Source organism: Chanodichthys erythropterus, chromosome 14 (genome assembly GCF_024489055.1).
Source record: "Chanodichthys erythropterus isolate Z2021 chromosome 14, ASM2448905v1, whole genome shotgun sequence".
Lineage (NCBI taxonomy): Eukaryota > Metazoa > Chordata > Actinopteri > Cypriniformes > Xenocyprididae > Chanodichthys > Chanodichthys erythropterus.
In genome coordinates, this window is record NC_090234.1 from 6,244,990 (window position 1) to 6,260,868 (window position 15,879).

Genomic DNA, 15,879 nt, shown 5'->3' on the forward strand with positions numbered 1-15,879 from the left:
AAATGATGATGGTAAATGTAGTTGCTGATGTTCATAAACATTTTCATTTCTTTCACTGCCTTTGGTCATGCTCTTGTATTGACAGTAGAGACTTTTATAATGTTACAAAAGACTTCTTGTCGAAATAAATTCTGTTGAACTTTCTAATGGCTGCTGAAAATTCAGCTTTGCCATCACAGGAAAAAAGTGCATTAGAAAATATATGAACATACACTCTAAAAAAATGTTTGGTTAAAAACAACCCAAGTTGGGTTGAAAATGGACAAATCCAGCGGTTGGGTTAAATGTTTGACCAACGAGCTGGGTAGTTTTATTTAACCCAACTATTGTTTAAAAATGACTATATGGCTGGATTAAAATGAACCCAAAATAGGTTGGAAATTAAAAATCAGACACATAATTACTAGAGGTAACAACAATAATCAAAAGGTGAACATTTATTAAAAAGCAATTTAATAAACGTTTATTATTTAATTATTAATTATTAATCATTAAACCTATTAATAAATGTTAATTTCCAACATACTTTGGGTTTATTACAGTATTTTTTAAACAATATTTGAATTAAATAAAACTACCCAGCAGGTTGGGCAAACATTTAACCCAACCGCTGGGTTTGTCCATCATTTTTTAGAGTGTAGAAAACAAGTGTTAGCATAGAAAACACATTATTACTTTTTTTAATGTATTTTTGATCAAATAAATGCAATACGACTAAGAATTTTTTTCTTTTCTAAGAAACATGAAAAACTCTTACGGACCTCAAACTTTTGGACAGTAGTGTATATTTCTTCAAATTATTTCTCCATATCTGTATCATGAGGATTCATTCATAATATTTAGAAAAACTCACTGTTGCCACCTACAGGTGTATTGATGTAACTACAGATAGAGGGCTTTCTGAACTTTCCACTGCAAACATGTTATTTTTAACATACTTTCTAAGATAAATTTTGATCTTCTGAAAACAGCATTGTGAAGAAAAGTTGTTAATTTAGCATGAAAGTCTTTCAAAAATGAAAAGCATTTAACAAGATTTCAGTAGATTTCATGTTTTAAGTTTAATAGTTAGTCCCTATATTCAGAGTAGCTGATAAACACCCATTTCTCACCACAGCTGTTAATATATGTTATATTTTAGCTGTTGAAATGCTGTACAATCAGCATTCATGAGCAGAACTATCTATTTAGACCATAACCGCTGATTGAATGCTGTGTGAATGTTCACTTGTTCTCTGCTTTTTACCCAGCGCGTGTAGCAGTGGTTAAATCCAGGGACATGCACTGGTCACTTTTAGCCCAGCGGGATCAGAGAGACATCAGTCTCAGTTCCCTCCGCATGCTCATCGTTGCTGATGGAGCCAATCCCTGTGAGTACAGACTTTTAGACATCCTTCTTAATAGAATGAACACATCCTGGACGGTCACCAGGTCGTCTAAGTTCATTGTGTATGTCGAAACACAGGGTCTATTTCGTCTTGCGATGCCTTCCTCAACGTCTTTCAGGCCCGTGGACTGCGGCCAGAGGTGATCTGCCCATGTGCAAGTTCCTCCGAGGCCATGACCGTCGCCATCCGCAGGTACACTGATCACATTACAGCAACTTAAACAAGACTTACCCATTACTATTGTGGTGCATGTATACTGCATCATATACACAGAACACACGGCTTACTAGTTTACTTAACCTTATAAAAAGGAAGATTGTTAAAATGCTACAGTAAAAACCTGTTAATTGGTTAACAGTAAGTTTAGTTTATCATAAATTGACATTCTCAGAATTGCTTGTGTGACACTTCAGATCTGATGGTTTGTGTTTGTGTGCACCTTCCTATATATTAGTATTTATCTCAGCTTGTGGAAATCTACTTTTCATCTACTGTTATTTTCTTATTACCATTTCACATTACCACCTGTGTATTTTGGTTGTCAGTGTATTATAAAGGTGTAAAACAGATTTTAGGACTTCAGTAATTGGTAATTTAACATTATACCATGGTCTGCCTGAATACTCAATTCTGATTGGCTGAAAGGGGTGCATTAAAATCGGTCAGTTCCAGTCAGTTACATCACTGTTCTACATTAACGTGCTTCTTTCATTGAAACATACATACAGAGAGATTTGGGAGACACAGAAACATTCAGAAGCACAGAAAGTTATCAACCTTATGCCATGACTTTTATTAATAAAATAGCTTTGCTACTGAATCGCTACATTATATTTCTCAGCAACGAGGGGGTAACGTCGCTGGATTTTGACATTTTTGAAATTCGGAAATGAAAGTAGTCATTTGCATTTTGCATTTGAATTTGCATACGGCATTATGCTCAAAGTTGCCAGGTATGCGTAAAAAAACTATCAAAAATAGCCCAAAAGTAGCCCAATAACCAGGAAAACGGCAACCCTGAGTATGCTATTCCAAACACAAGTCAAATTCATATTGAATGACCATGTGTTTATGTGTGTTCAGACCTCCAGAGATGGGCGTTCCTCCTCCGGGTAAGGCGGTGCTGTCCATGAGCGGTCTGAGTTACGGGGTGATCCGAGTCGACACAGAGGAGAAGCTCTCCGTTCTCACTGTCCAGGATGTAGGACAGGTCATGCCTGGAGGTGAGAACTGCTTTACTCTCACTGACAGACTGGTAAATAAATTTGAATAGAGTGATGGATCTTTGAGTGGATGGATGTGGTTCAATTCTTTATTTTTATGTCTCGTTATGTTTAATGTTCTACTGTTTTGAATCTTAAATTCCTCTGACTGACGCACGTCTGTGTGCAGCGCTGGTGTGTGTGATTCGGCTGGAGGGAACGCCGTACCTGTGTCGAATGGATGAGGTGGGAGAAATCTGCGTGAGCTCCAGCAGTACAGGAATCTCCTACTATGGTCTGCCAGGAATGACCAAGAATGTCTTTGAGGTGAGAGTGGAGACACAAAAGCTACAAGGGTTTTAAACATCTCGGGGCGGTTTCCCAGACAGGGTTTAAATTAAGACAGGATAGGCCTTAATAACACAGATTAAGTACAGATTACTAAAACCTGGACTATGGATTAAGGAATTAAAATAAACTAGATTAATTTAAAACCAACTGTGCTAATCTGAATTAGCATGAGAGAGGTTGCCTAGAAAACATGGGATGAACCAAGAAAACTTAAAATTGCATGGAACTGAGAAGCAAATCCAAGGAAAACAATGGCAGCAGAAAAAGACTGCAATCCCAAAAAATAAATAAATAAAAATACAAATTTTAGTAAACAAGAGACTTTTAAAGCAAGCAAAATACATCAGCTGTAATTTAAATCAAACAAACAAACTTTATGTATTTCAAATGCATATATAAAACGTCCATGGATCTGGGTTGCACAAACTAATAAAAGGAGTACAAAAAGGAATGATTTCTGTAATAGTAAACGTATTTTAAATACACAACCAGATTTATATATTTATCATCAATAATTCCAATTTCTTTTAATCCCATACATTTTAACTGAATATTCCACAGAGTGCTTTAAAAGAGCTTCTCATTACAAGTATGTGAAGATGACTGACACATATTGGCTTTCCCAAATGCACATTATAAGCGACTCAAACTCAGAGCAGATGCAGAGATGAGTTCATGTGGAGCAGCATTTGCTTTCAACCGAGATGCTGAAAACAGCAGATCATGAGCTGCTCGCAGGTAAAGGAAGACAATGCCCCGTTTCGTTCTGAAACACGTGTCACATATATTTATTTAACTAATAGCCTTTGAGATTTGATAATCATACTAAGCCATAATGCCATTTCAGTTTTATTTCCATTAAACGTGGTTGGGATTTTGGTTAACTTCAGTGACTCAAAAAGATGAATTCTGATTCATTCAGTGGCCCTTTCTGCAAGTTACATTAATACACCAGTCTGTCTTCATGAGTGAGTCATTGAATCATTCACTCATTAAAACGTTCATTTACAACTGAAGTCTTCTTATTATTGTACTTTATTGAAATTTTCAAGCCTATAAATCTATTAAGTGAATCTAGAAAGACTGTTTAAACATCATAAGCATTTTCCCCACAAACAAACACATCAATTACTGTATATTATTTTGTCAGATGCTGGCACAACTTTATTAAAGCTATAGAAAAAAAGCAACATTTATCATGAGTTCACAGTTTTTGACAAGTTAAAGATGCCCTAGAATCAAAAATTGAATTTATCTTGGCATAGTTGAATAACAAGAGTTCAGTACATGGAAATGACAAACTCCATTGTTTCCTCCTCCTTATATAAATCTCATTTGTTTAAAAGACCTCAGAAGAACAAGCAAATCTCAACATAACACTGACTGTTACGTAACAGTCGGGATCATTAATATGTATGACCCCAATATTTGCATATGCCAGCTCATGTTCAAGGCATTAGACAAGGGCAGCCAGTATTAACGTCTGGATCTGTGCACAGCTGAATCATCAGACTAGGTAAGCAAGCAAGAACAATAGTGAAAAATGGCAGATGGAGCAATAATAACTGACATGATCCATGATATCATGATATTTTTAGTGATATTTGTAAATTGTCTTTCTAAATGTTTTGATAGCATGTTGCTAATGTACTGTTAAATGTGGTTAAAGTTACCATCGCTTCTTACTGTATTCACAGAGACAAGACTGTCGTTATTTTCATTTTTTAAACACTTGCAGTCTGTATAATTCATAAACACAACTTCATTCTTTATAAATCTCTCCAACAGTGTGTAATGTTAGCTTTAGCCATGCAGCATAGCCTCAAACTCATTCATAATCAAATGTAATACATCCAAATAAAAATTATACTCACATGATTCGATGCATGCATGCAGTATGCATGACGAACACTTTGTAAAGATCCATTTGAGGGTTATATTAGCTGTGTGAACTTTGTTTATAGTCGAGAGCTCGGGGGGCAGGGAGCACGCGATTTAAAGGCGCTGCAGCCTGAATCGGTGCATAGTTAATGATGCCCCAAAATAGGCAGTTACAAAAATGAATTAAAGAAAATCTATGGGGTATTTTGAGCTGAAACTTCACAGACACATTCAGGGGACACCTTAGACTTATATTACATCTTGTAAAAACTGGTTCTAGGGCACCTTTAAATAAAAGGTGAAAAAGAAGACGACTTAAAAAAAGACCTAAAATTAAGTAATTAAATAATTTTTGTTGTTTTGTTTATTTTCAGACTATTCCAGTCACATCATCAGGAGCTCCCATCAGTGACAGACCCTTCACACGCACGTCTCTCCTGGGCTTCATCGGGCCGGTGCGTTCAGATAAATTACACCAAAAGCAGTTTAACTTAACTTATAAATCAACATGCAGAGTTCATCTTTTTGTTTCTTGTGTTCTAGGATAATCTGGTGTTTGTGGTGGGAAAGATGGATGGACTGATGGTGGTGAGTGGACGGAGACATAACGCAGATGACGTGGTGGCCACAGCTCTGGCGGTGGAGCCCATGAAGTTTGTGTACAGAGGAAGGTAACTCAACTGATCTGATATTTAGCAATGCAATGTTTTCTGAAACCAACTGCAAACATGTCCTGCTATCCACAAACCCATGATGAATGACAAAACACTGTAGATGTATTATAACTGACAAAACAAATAGCATTTATGAGAAAAACATAAATCTGTGGCAAAAGTTATTTTGAAGTTACAGGCTGGAGAATACTTTTCCTAGCGTTTACTCTTGACGAAGAATATGTATCTCTGCTCAGACTGAGATGTGCATCTTTGTTCTGTCAGGATTGCGGTTTTCTCTGTGTCGGTGCTGCACGATGAGCGCATTGTTGTGGTGGCGGAACAGAGACCAGACGCTTCAGAGGAGGACAGCTTCCAGTGGATGAGTCGAGTGCTACAGGTGTGCTTGGGTTTTATTCTACATTATACCCATACTTCTATTTATGTATTGTCATAGTTTTGATAACTTAACTGTTATTCTTACATTTCTAAAACAGTGATAATAAAGACTGAGTGGGTGAAGTATTTACTCATAATATCCACAAAACAACACACGTATTTTCTGTCTCACTATCAGGCCATCGACAGCATCCATCAGGTAGGAGTGTACTGTCTGGCTCTGGTTCCAGCTAACACACTCCCCAAAGCTCCTCTGGGCGGCATCCACATCTCAGAGACCAAACAGCGCTTCCTGGAGGGAGCCCTGCACCCCTGCAACGTCCTCATGTGCCCTCACACCTGCGTCACCAACCTGCCCAAGCCGAGACAGAAGCAGCCGGGCACAGGTGAGTCCTGCGCGGGTGTGCCGGGGTGCTGGTTTTCTGTCCTGCACGTCACATGACCTGATGTCTCTGCTGTTTCAGAGGTCGGTCCTGCTTCCATGATAGTCGGGAACCTGGTGGCGGGAAAGAGAATTGCACAGGCCTGTGGGAGAGATGTATCACAGCTGGAAGACCATGATCAGGTAAAGTCAACTCTCCCAAACCACACAGACGTACACTTTAGCATGCTTTTAAAAATATTAGTATTTATTGTGGAAAGAATATACTTAAGTGTGAATTTATCAAGATTTATTATACGAGTTAATAATATTTCACTGACCTGAAGTAACATGAACTACCAAAGATAAAAGTTGGATTTTTATTAACTAACATTAACAAAGATTAATAACAAATTGTTGATTCATAAGCATATCTATAATGTTTTTCATAATTTAATTTTTTATACTTTATTAATGATCAATTTATCATTTCTAAATTTAGTATTACATTATTTACGAGTTATCAGTGGTTCATAAGATCATTCAGAAAGTGTGAGTAAATGATTAATAAACTATTTAAATGTACATATTATTAGACATATAGTAATAGTTACTCTATTCAATTAGTTATAAAACATTTAGTAGTTGTCAGGTTACTATTTTTCTACTAGCTCATCTAAAGTGAGGACTATTTATGCCTTGTAAAACTTTTTTTTACATAAGAAAGTGAATACAATAAAAAAATTAGCAACAAAATGAATATACGTCAACAAAATAAGCAACAAAATGAACAAAAAAGAACAAAATAAGCAACAAAATTAATACATGTAATCAAAATAAACAACAAAATGAACAAAAAAGAACAAAATAAGCAACAAAATGAACAAAAATTAACAATATAAGCAAGAAAGTGAATATAAATAAAAAAATAAGCAACAAAATGAATATATATCAACAAAATAAGCAACAAAATGAATATATGTCATCAAAATAAGCAACAAAATGAACAAAAAAATAACAAAATAAGCAACAAAATGAACAAAAATGAACAATATAAGCAAGAAAGTGAATATAAATAAAAACATTTGCAACAAAATGAATATATATCAACAAAATAAGCAACAAAATGAACAATATAAGCAAGAAAGTGAATATAAATAAAGAAAATAAGCAACACAATGAATATATATCAACAAAATAAGCAACAAAATGAACAAAAATGAACAATATAAGCAAGAAAGTGAATATAAATAAAAACATTTGCAACAAAATGAATATATATCAACAAAATAAGCAACAAAATGAACAATATAAGCAAGAAAGTGAATATAAATAAAGAAAATAAGCAACAAAATGAATATATATCAACAAAATAAGCAACAAAATGAACAAAAATGAACAATATAATCAAGAAAGTGAATATAAATTAAAAAGTAAGCACCAACATGAATATATGTCATCAAAATAAGCAACAAAAGTAACAAAAAGCAACAAAATAAAGTATTGTGATGTAGTAAGGGGCAGGTAGACTGAAGTATGCTGATGTCTGAATGAGTCTCTCTCATCTCTTGCAGTTCCTGTATATGCAGGATGTTCTGCAGTGGAGGGCTCAGGCCACTCCAGACCACCCTCTGTTTCTGCTGCTCAACGCCAAGGTATGGCACTCGTCGTGTCTCCGCCCAGGACGGATGGTGTGTATATTCACTGTCATCTCACTGTACGTGTGTTTGTTGTTCAGGGCACTGTGGCCAACACAGCGTCTTGTGTTCAGCTGCACAAGCGTGCGGAGCGTGTGGCGGTGGCACTGATGGAAAGAGGCCGGCTTAACGCTGGAGACCATGTAGCACTCGTTTATCCTCCTGGTAAGAGAGAAGGAGATTTATATCACTGTGGTCTGATGAAGGGTTTTCAGCTCTCTTTTTTGGACTTAATTTCTCTCTGTCTTCCTACTTTGCAGGTATCGATCTGATCGCCACTTTCTATGGCTGCCTGTACGCCGGCTGCGTTCCAGTCACCGTCAGGCCTCCGCACCCACAGAACTTAACCACAACCCTGCCCACCGTCAAGATGATTGTTGAGGTGACCACAGCACATGCCATGCTTCCTTAGCCGATGAACAGAAACACTAGCGCCCCCTTGTGACCTCTTTACTGCATTTGATTTAAATATATTTAACACTTTAGCATTTTGTTAATATTAGTTAATTCATCAGGTATCATCATTTTTTTTCTGTGACAGCATTTATTAATTTATTATCATTATTATTTATTAATTTTTAAATGTATTTTTACTTATTTTTATGTTATTTATAATTTATTTAATTTAAATGTATTGTTATATTATTCATAATTTTAATCTAGATTAATACAATTATATAATTATACATTATATAATGCATTATATATATTTATATATATATATATATATATATATATTTTTTTTTTTTTTTGTAAATTAACATTAATGCCTCATGAATAAACATTTATTAATGAGCAATAGTACATTTATAAATTAACACTAACCTAGATTACTAAATGCTGTAAAAAATATACCTAATCTAACCAATTGAGCCTTATGTGTGAAGCCTTATTTTATTATATTTTAGAATGTCAGTGAATTAAATTAAATTTAAAATCAAGTGGTATTGCAAACAAATGATGCCAGAGCTTTTCTCAGAACTGCTTTTCAATAATCAATTTTTGCAATTTATTTAATGAAGTGGTCCAGCTTTTTCTAACAAAGTCTTTAATCTCTATACACTTTTTGGGACCACTGTAGATTAATATTTATTTAGACTAAAAATATGAAGATTTTGGCCTTTAGCGACTCCATTCAGTGTCTGACTGTTGATCACTATCATGTGACTGTAACTTTGCTCTCCTGTTGCATATGTTTGACAGGTCAGTAAGTCTGTATGTATTCTGACAACACAAGCAATAATGAAACTACTGAAATCCAAAGAGGCAGCGGCTGCTGTTGACATCAAAACATGGCCGCTGATATTGGACACAGGTAAAGACATCAGTTACACTATTGTACTTCTGTATAATTGCCATCGTTTGTAAAAGAAATGTGAAAGAGCCCATATTAAGCACTTTTACAAAGTCTTCATGTTTTGGGCTCTACTAGAACATGTTTTCATGCTTGAATGTTCATTATTTTCCTCATATTCTCCATTGTTGCAGCTCCTCTCTTCCCAGTCTGTCAGTAACGCTCTGTTTAGTTCCTGTCTCTATGAAGCCCCTCCTTCTGAAAAGCAAAATGTGCTCTGATTGGTCAGCTGGAGCAGTGTGTTGTGATTGGTCAAGCGCTTTGAGCGAGTTTGGGAAATGTCCCGCCCCTTACCATAACCACCAGTTTCAACACACTACTAACTAACTCAACCAGGCCCTGCCCCTTTATTCTGTGTATGAATTATTTAAATGAGGAATATTGTGAAGAAAACTCAAGACTACAATGGAGGCGTTTCAGGGAGTTCAGAAACACTGACACTGAAATAGAGAAGAACTCCTGCTGGAGGGACTTTGCAGAGCTTCTTCATGCTCAAACAGCAACATTACACACTAAAGAAAGTAAAAAAGCATAACAGGTCCTCTTTAAATCAGGTTTATTGATTCCATTTCAGATGATCTCCCAAGAAAGAGGATTCCTCAGATCTACAAACCTCCCACCCCAGAGATGCTCGCCTACCTGGACTTCAGTGTGTCCACCACAGGAATCCTCGCTGGGGTCAAGGTGAATCTGTCTGACCCATCATCATCCACAGGCCTATAACACTTTCATCTTAAAATGTGGGACTGACGTTTCTAACACCATGTGTTTGTCGCAGATGTCCCATGCTGCCACCAGTGCCTTGTGTCGCTCTATTAAGCTGCAGTGTGAGCTGTACCCGTCTCGACAGATCGCCATCTGCCTGGACCCCTACTGTGGCTTGGGCTTTGCCCTCTGGTGTCTCTGCAGGTGAGAGACGGGACACACGAACTTCACATGACGACAGCCAAAACCTCACGCTTTGGGAGTTGGGAGGCTCATAAAATAATTATTCATCTAATGCAAATGGTGTTTGTGTTTGCAGTGTGTACTCAGGCCATCAGTCTATTCTGGTTCCTCCTCTGGAGCTGGAGACCAATGCGTCTCTGTGGCTGTCTGCGGTCAGTCAGTATAAAGTACGAGTGACGTTCTGTTCGTATTCTGTGATGGAGATGTGCACCAAAGGCCTGGGCTCCCAGACTGAAGCTCTGCGGGTCAGTCTTATACTTTCACACTTGTAATGTGCGGTCACGTTTACCCATGTTCGGGGAAATTTCATGGACGAAATCAGGTCCTTTTCACTCATGTTCAAGTTGGACACTTTAATTCGTTGTGCCGACCAACAGAAAGCTGCTTGTCTTCATTATGCATCGCTTCACAGTGGACAATAGACCTTTTTTGGCCTGCAAAATTTCACCAAAATATTGCACATTTAGTGTGACTGCACCTTTATTCTACATAATTTAACATAAAGATATTTCATTATGACATTCAGTTTTCTTTTAAAAGAAATCAATACTTTATTCAGCAAGGATGCATTAAATTGATCAAAAGTGACAGTAAAGACATTTATAATGTTACAAAAAATTTCTATTTCAAATAAATGCTGTGCTTTTGAACTTTCTATTCATCAAAGAATCCTGAAAAATAAAATGTATCACAGTTTCCACAGAAATATGAAGCAGCACAACTGTTTCCAACATTGATAATAATCATAAATGTTTCTTGAGCATCAAATCATCATATTAGAATGATTTCTGAAGGATCATGTGACACTGAAGACTGGAGTAATGATGCTGAAAATTCAGCTTTGATCACAGAAACAAGATCATAGAAAACAGTTTTCACAAATTTCACAATATTACTGCTTTTACTGTTTTTTGATCAAATAAATGCAGCCACATCCAACCCCAAACGATTACCCTCAGCGTTTAATAAACTGAATTAATAAATATTGGTTCTTTTATTTTTTATTTATATCCAGGTTCTGTTTTTACATCTTCTTGGACTATATTTCCAGTCTCTGTGTATTGGCATATTGTAGGACCTCCCGTTTAACTTACAAAAGTTTATTATGGGCATAAAGTTGTATGTGAGTTTTATTTGTACCATTGACTTTAACTCCCGTCTGTACGGCTGCAGTTACGGAACGTGAATCTGTCGTGTGTACGGACCTGTATGGTTGTGGCCGAGGAACGTCCTCGCATCGCACTTACTCAGTCCTTCTCCAAGATCTTCAAAGACCTGGGGCTCTCCACACGGGCCGTCAGCACCACCTTCGGCTGCAGGGTCAATGTGGCCATTTGTCTTCAGGTGAGTGACCAGTTTACCTGGCTTTATGTAGGTAGAAACCCTGATGTGCGCTTTTAAAAGACCTGATCACATTGAGTGTGAAATTTCACCATGATTTTTCATCATGACATAATATTAAAACAAAATAGTGCTTTCCTATACAGTAAATCTCTTCACACCAAATGTGAAAGTTAGCCCTGCGACAAATCAGTTATTTTTTTCTTGTTGAACTGACCGTTTTTTGGCCCTTGTGTCAAGAATTCACTGCGATAGATTGATGACACATACATTACATTTTAGCGATGCATTGATTACAACACTTAACTTTCCGCGTTTGTTCAGATAAGTAACATCTTTTGGTGTAAAACATTGATTTGTAACGCTGTTTTGGGTGGCATCACTCTTGGTGTGAATAGGCCTTTATCTGTTGTTCTTGTTTTTAAATGTTCTGTTTGACTGGCCTGGTTGCCCGTCTGTAACTGTATGTATATGTATCTGTTTGTGTATTAAATGTGCGCTGTGTTTGTCTGCTGCTCCATGCCCTCTCGTCAGCCCAACAGGCTGGGCAAGTTGGCTGAGCAGGTACTGTGACCCCGATGGGGAGCACAGGGGTGCTAGCGGGGGCTTCCAGGACGCTTGTAAAGGCTCTGCTTTTCATATGTCTGTGTGTGTTTGGTGTCTGTGTGTGTATAAATGCTCATGTGCATGACATTAAGACTGCTTTGCTTCCAGAATCTAATACCTTGGTATTACTTTTTATTATATTACATTATTTGTGCCAGCACTGTTGCCATGTTTTATTTCAGAACATTGAGTATATATTAAATATATACAAGTAGGATTATAACAATGATCCAGATATCAATATCAGATGTTGACAGTTTATGTTATTGGATTATTTAAGAATGATCATTAGGTTTGGAATTTCATATTCTTCATATATCAAGTGATTTTTTTTAACAAACTAACAAGTTTCTTTGACTTTAAAGTCTATATACTTTTTTGGAACACTCTAGATTAATTTCTGTTAAGTATTCATAAGATTAATAGGTATTATTTTGGCCATTATTTATTTAGAGGATATGCATTGTTGTCACTTTCCCGCCGAATCACACTCTCTCAGCCGGACTGAGTGGCAAAAGAGCTGCTGCTTGACTGAATTTAATAGGGGAAACAGCGAAAACAATTTACAATTTACCAAAGATCCAGTGATCCATAGATATTGACATGCAGCCAGGAATCGTGTTTCCTGACATGTGCCTGATTTTGATGCCGGGGAAACACATAAAGCAAATTTGCCTGTAAACGCTTTATAAATACAAAATAGGTAGGTTGAAATCTGGGTTATCACTTATATTAATGCTATATATATATATCGTCATATCGTCCAGTCCTAAAACTTGTATAGTTTGTCAGTGTTTATTTAAAAACACCCAATTATGCAGAATATAAGATGGAAAATATGTAATTGATGAGATGTCAACACAATATATAACAATACAATATACAGGGTATGACTGACCTCAAAATTCAACATATTGACACAAAATGTCCATGTTTCTCTGCAGTCCAGTTGTTTGCAGCGATCCATTTGCTTCTCTTTTCTGTAGCTTTCGGCAGTCTGTAGAAATATACCTCACATTTCTTGTCAAATCTATTTGTACAGTCAATCACAAAGCTCTTTCCCGTTTTGGATGTGTTTTGTGTGTTTTTCGCAGAATTCATGCTGAAAACCAATGCTGCCACTCAGTGGGCGTAACCGCAGTCACTCTGGCCAACAGTGATGTCATGTGCATACCCTCTATATGGACAAAAGTATTGGGACACCTGTTAATTATTGAAATCAGGTGTTTCTATCAGACCCATTGCCAGAGGTGTATAAAATCAAGCATCTAGCCATGCAGTTTGCATTTGTGATAGTGCCTCAGTGACTGACGTATACATTTGCCTGCTCTGCCTCTTCACAGCTTTTGTGCTTGGCCCTGCATTTACTGTATATCTATTGTAGGCTGTGCCAAAGCATTGCTTGTAGCCATGCATATAGAGTAGAATTGCTTTAATATGAGCTGTGTTCATAGTAAAGGGGTTGCATTCATGACCCAGACCATGTAACTGCTGCAATGCTTCATTCCATCCTATAACGATTTCAATAAGAGTAAGATATTTTACAAAAACTAAGGGATTTTTTTTTTTTTTTTACAGTATCTGATGTACCTGAGAAAAAGAAAAAGGGATAGTCCACCCAAAAAATGAAAAGAAATTGTCATCATTTACTCGCCTTCATGTTGTTCCAATGTCTTCTTCTGTGGAACATAATGGAAGATATTTTGAAGAATGTTGGTAACCAAATAGTTTCAGTTCCCATTGACTTCCATTGTATTTTTTGTCTGGTCAATGTGAACCGATCTGTTTGGTTAACAACATTCATGAAGAAAAGTCTAAGGTTAGAAATGACATGAGGGTGAGTAAAGGTGTTAGGGTTCATTGTGAGCATGTGATTTGCTCGGGCTGTACGCTCTTCTGTTCATGTGAGTTTTGTGTGCGGAGCATGGTGTTCAGATGCCGGCACTTCGGTCTAGTTTGGTTTCGGTTCTGTGTCAGGGTTCGGGCGTTCAAGCTTTGTGTGTTTTGTCTTCTGTTGTGAACGCACAGGATAAGAATTAGCTCGTTCTCGCATGCTCTGTCTTGTTGTTTGAGCGTGCGGTTTCAAGTTCACTCAGGTCATACACTATACTGTCCACATTTGTTGCTTTTGGTGTAGCATGCGGTTCCTGTTTTTTTTGGCCGCATGCTTTCGTGTCGTCTTGTTTTGTGTGAACACGCAGTCGGTGAGAGCTCTCATTAGCTGTGTGTAAATGTCAACTTTTGTTTGAGCTCATGGCTTGTGATTGTGTTCACTGGCCATGTGCTCTTGTTTCTGTCATGTTTGTTTCTATGTGCCATGTGCTCTCCTGTCTATTGCCTTGACTATGTCCTTCTTGTTATCTGATTATTGGTTTATTTTCCCCACCTGCTCTCCCTTGTTACCCTCCTGATTTCCTTCCCTATTTATTCTCCCTTGCTGTGTTCGAAATCGCCCCTATACCCTCATTCACTATACCTACATTAGTCCGCTAATATAGTCCACTTGAAGGTTTGACTGAAAACGAGCGAGTGAATTTGGACGCTGAGTGCCGCTTTTGCATGGTTTGTGGTTGCTGTTTAATAATCTGTTTAATTGAATCTTAGCAAACTGGCAGCTCCAGTGGTAATGAAAAAAATTATCTTGAACTCTTTTATGAAAACTAGCATGAATAAACCTTAACTAAACAATACGATAATCAAGTAAAAATTAATTTATACCTGTTTGATATTACGCTGTAGCCACATTAGGAAGTGGATGGATGGATGATTCAGCTGTGGGTGCCATCTTCTGGTCAGACATGGGAATTCATGTGCATTATGGGTATTCTCTAGCCGTTGAGCGTGCATTTGTTGTACAGTCGTTATTGCGGTGCATTGTGAGATTGAATGAGTGTACTCTGTAACGTCCTCTATGATTTCGGACACCACTACAAATGGCTGTCCCCTCGAATAGTGCCCTATTTAAGGGTATAGGGGGCGATTTCAGACACAGCCCCTGTGTTTCTGTCCTGTGCTAGTTCGTTGTCATACATTCTATGTGTGCTATCCTGTTCCCAGTCTTGTCATGTCCTGCACCCAGTCTTGTGCTCAAGCCCTACTCTACTTTTTGGACTTTTTTTCTAAATAAAGAACATTGAAGTGCATCTCTGCATTTGGGTCCTCACTTCCTATACCAACCCTCACAAAAGGCCTGTTCACACCAAGATTGATATATCTATATCAGATATAACTATATATATATATAACTATATCGGCATCCACCACACCATCAGATGATATTGTTCTGTTTATCATAAGTGCACACGCAGTTGTCTAGTTTGTTACTTTAAATGCTTGAGCTCTTTAATGTGGGGTGGATTCTGATAGGCTGTCAGTGTTTTTATCGTTCATCATCTGTAAAAAATTAGTTCTGAGAATAATTCCAATTATATCATTCTTCTGTGTCTTTATCATTATAGTTGTGGTCTGGAGTTCTCTATTCTCATAGAATTAGAACGAGTATTATATCTTTATAGTTATAGTTAGTGTAATAGTTATTGTCTTTGGTGCAAACTGCCCTTAAATAATGACCGATTTTTTTCATTTTTGGGTGAACTATCCCTTTAAAAAAATTATGACAAACTTCTCTTTGTTACTTATGTTATGAAGGATAAGTGTGTAAAATATATTGACTGTTTTCAAACAGGTTGCTCTAAGTA

The 15,879-nt window shown here is 37.1% G+C and overlaps 1 protein-coding gene across 5 annotated transcripts in view; it reads left to right on the forward strand.

Moving 5' to 3' along the window:
* The window catches only part of dip2a (disco-interacting protein 2 homolog A), a 157,483-nt gene that overhangs the window by 136,961 nt on the left and 4,643 nt on the right, over positions 1–15,879 (forward strand). For all 5 annotated transcript variants that reach the window (XM_067410495.1, XM_067410496.1, XM_067410497.1 and 2 more), the window contains 17 exons: positions 1,251–1,370; positions 1,466–1,580; positions 2,472–2,611; positions 2,781–2,917; positions 5,197–5,277; positions 5,366–5,493; positions 5,761–5,875; positions 6,053–6,260; positions 6,339–6,439; positions 7,810–7,890; positions 7,974–8,097; positions 8,193–8,314; positions 9,136–9,247; positions 9,861–9,970; positions 10,065–10,195; positions 10,311–10,479; positions 11,408–11,578. In XM_067410495.1, the coding sequence (XP_067266596.1) occupies positions 1,251–1,370; positions 1,466–1,580; positions 2,472–2,611; positions 2,781–2,917; positions 5,197–5,277; positions 5,366–5,493; positions 5,761–5,875; positions 6,053–6,260; positions 6,339–6,439; positions 7,810–7,890; positions 7,974–8,097; positions 8,193–8,314; positions 9,136–9,247; positions 9,861–9,970; positions 10,065–10,195; positions 10,311–10,479; positions 11,408–11,578 (2,165 nt within the window). The remainder of the gene's footprint in view (positions 1–1,250; positions 1,371–1,465; positions 1,581–2,471; positions 2,612–2,780; positions 2,918–5,196; positions 5,278–5,365; positions 5,494–5,760; positions 5,876–6,052; positions 6,261–6,338; positions 6,440–7,809; positions 7,891–7,973; positions 8,098–8,192; positions 8,315–9,135; positions 9,248–9,860; positions 9,971–10,064; positions 10,196–10,310; positions 10,480–11,407; positions 11,579–15,879) is intronic.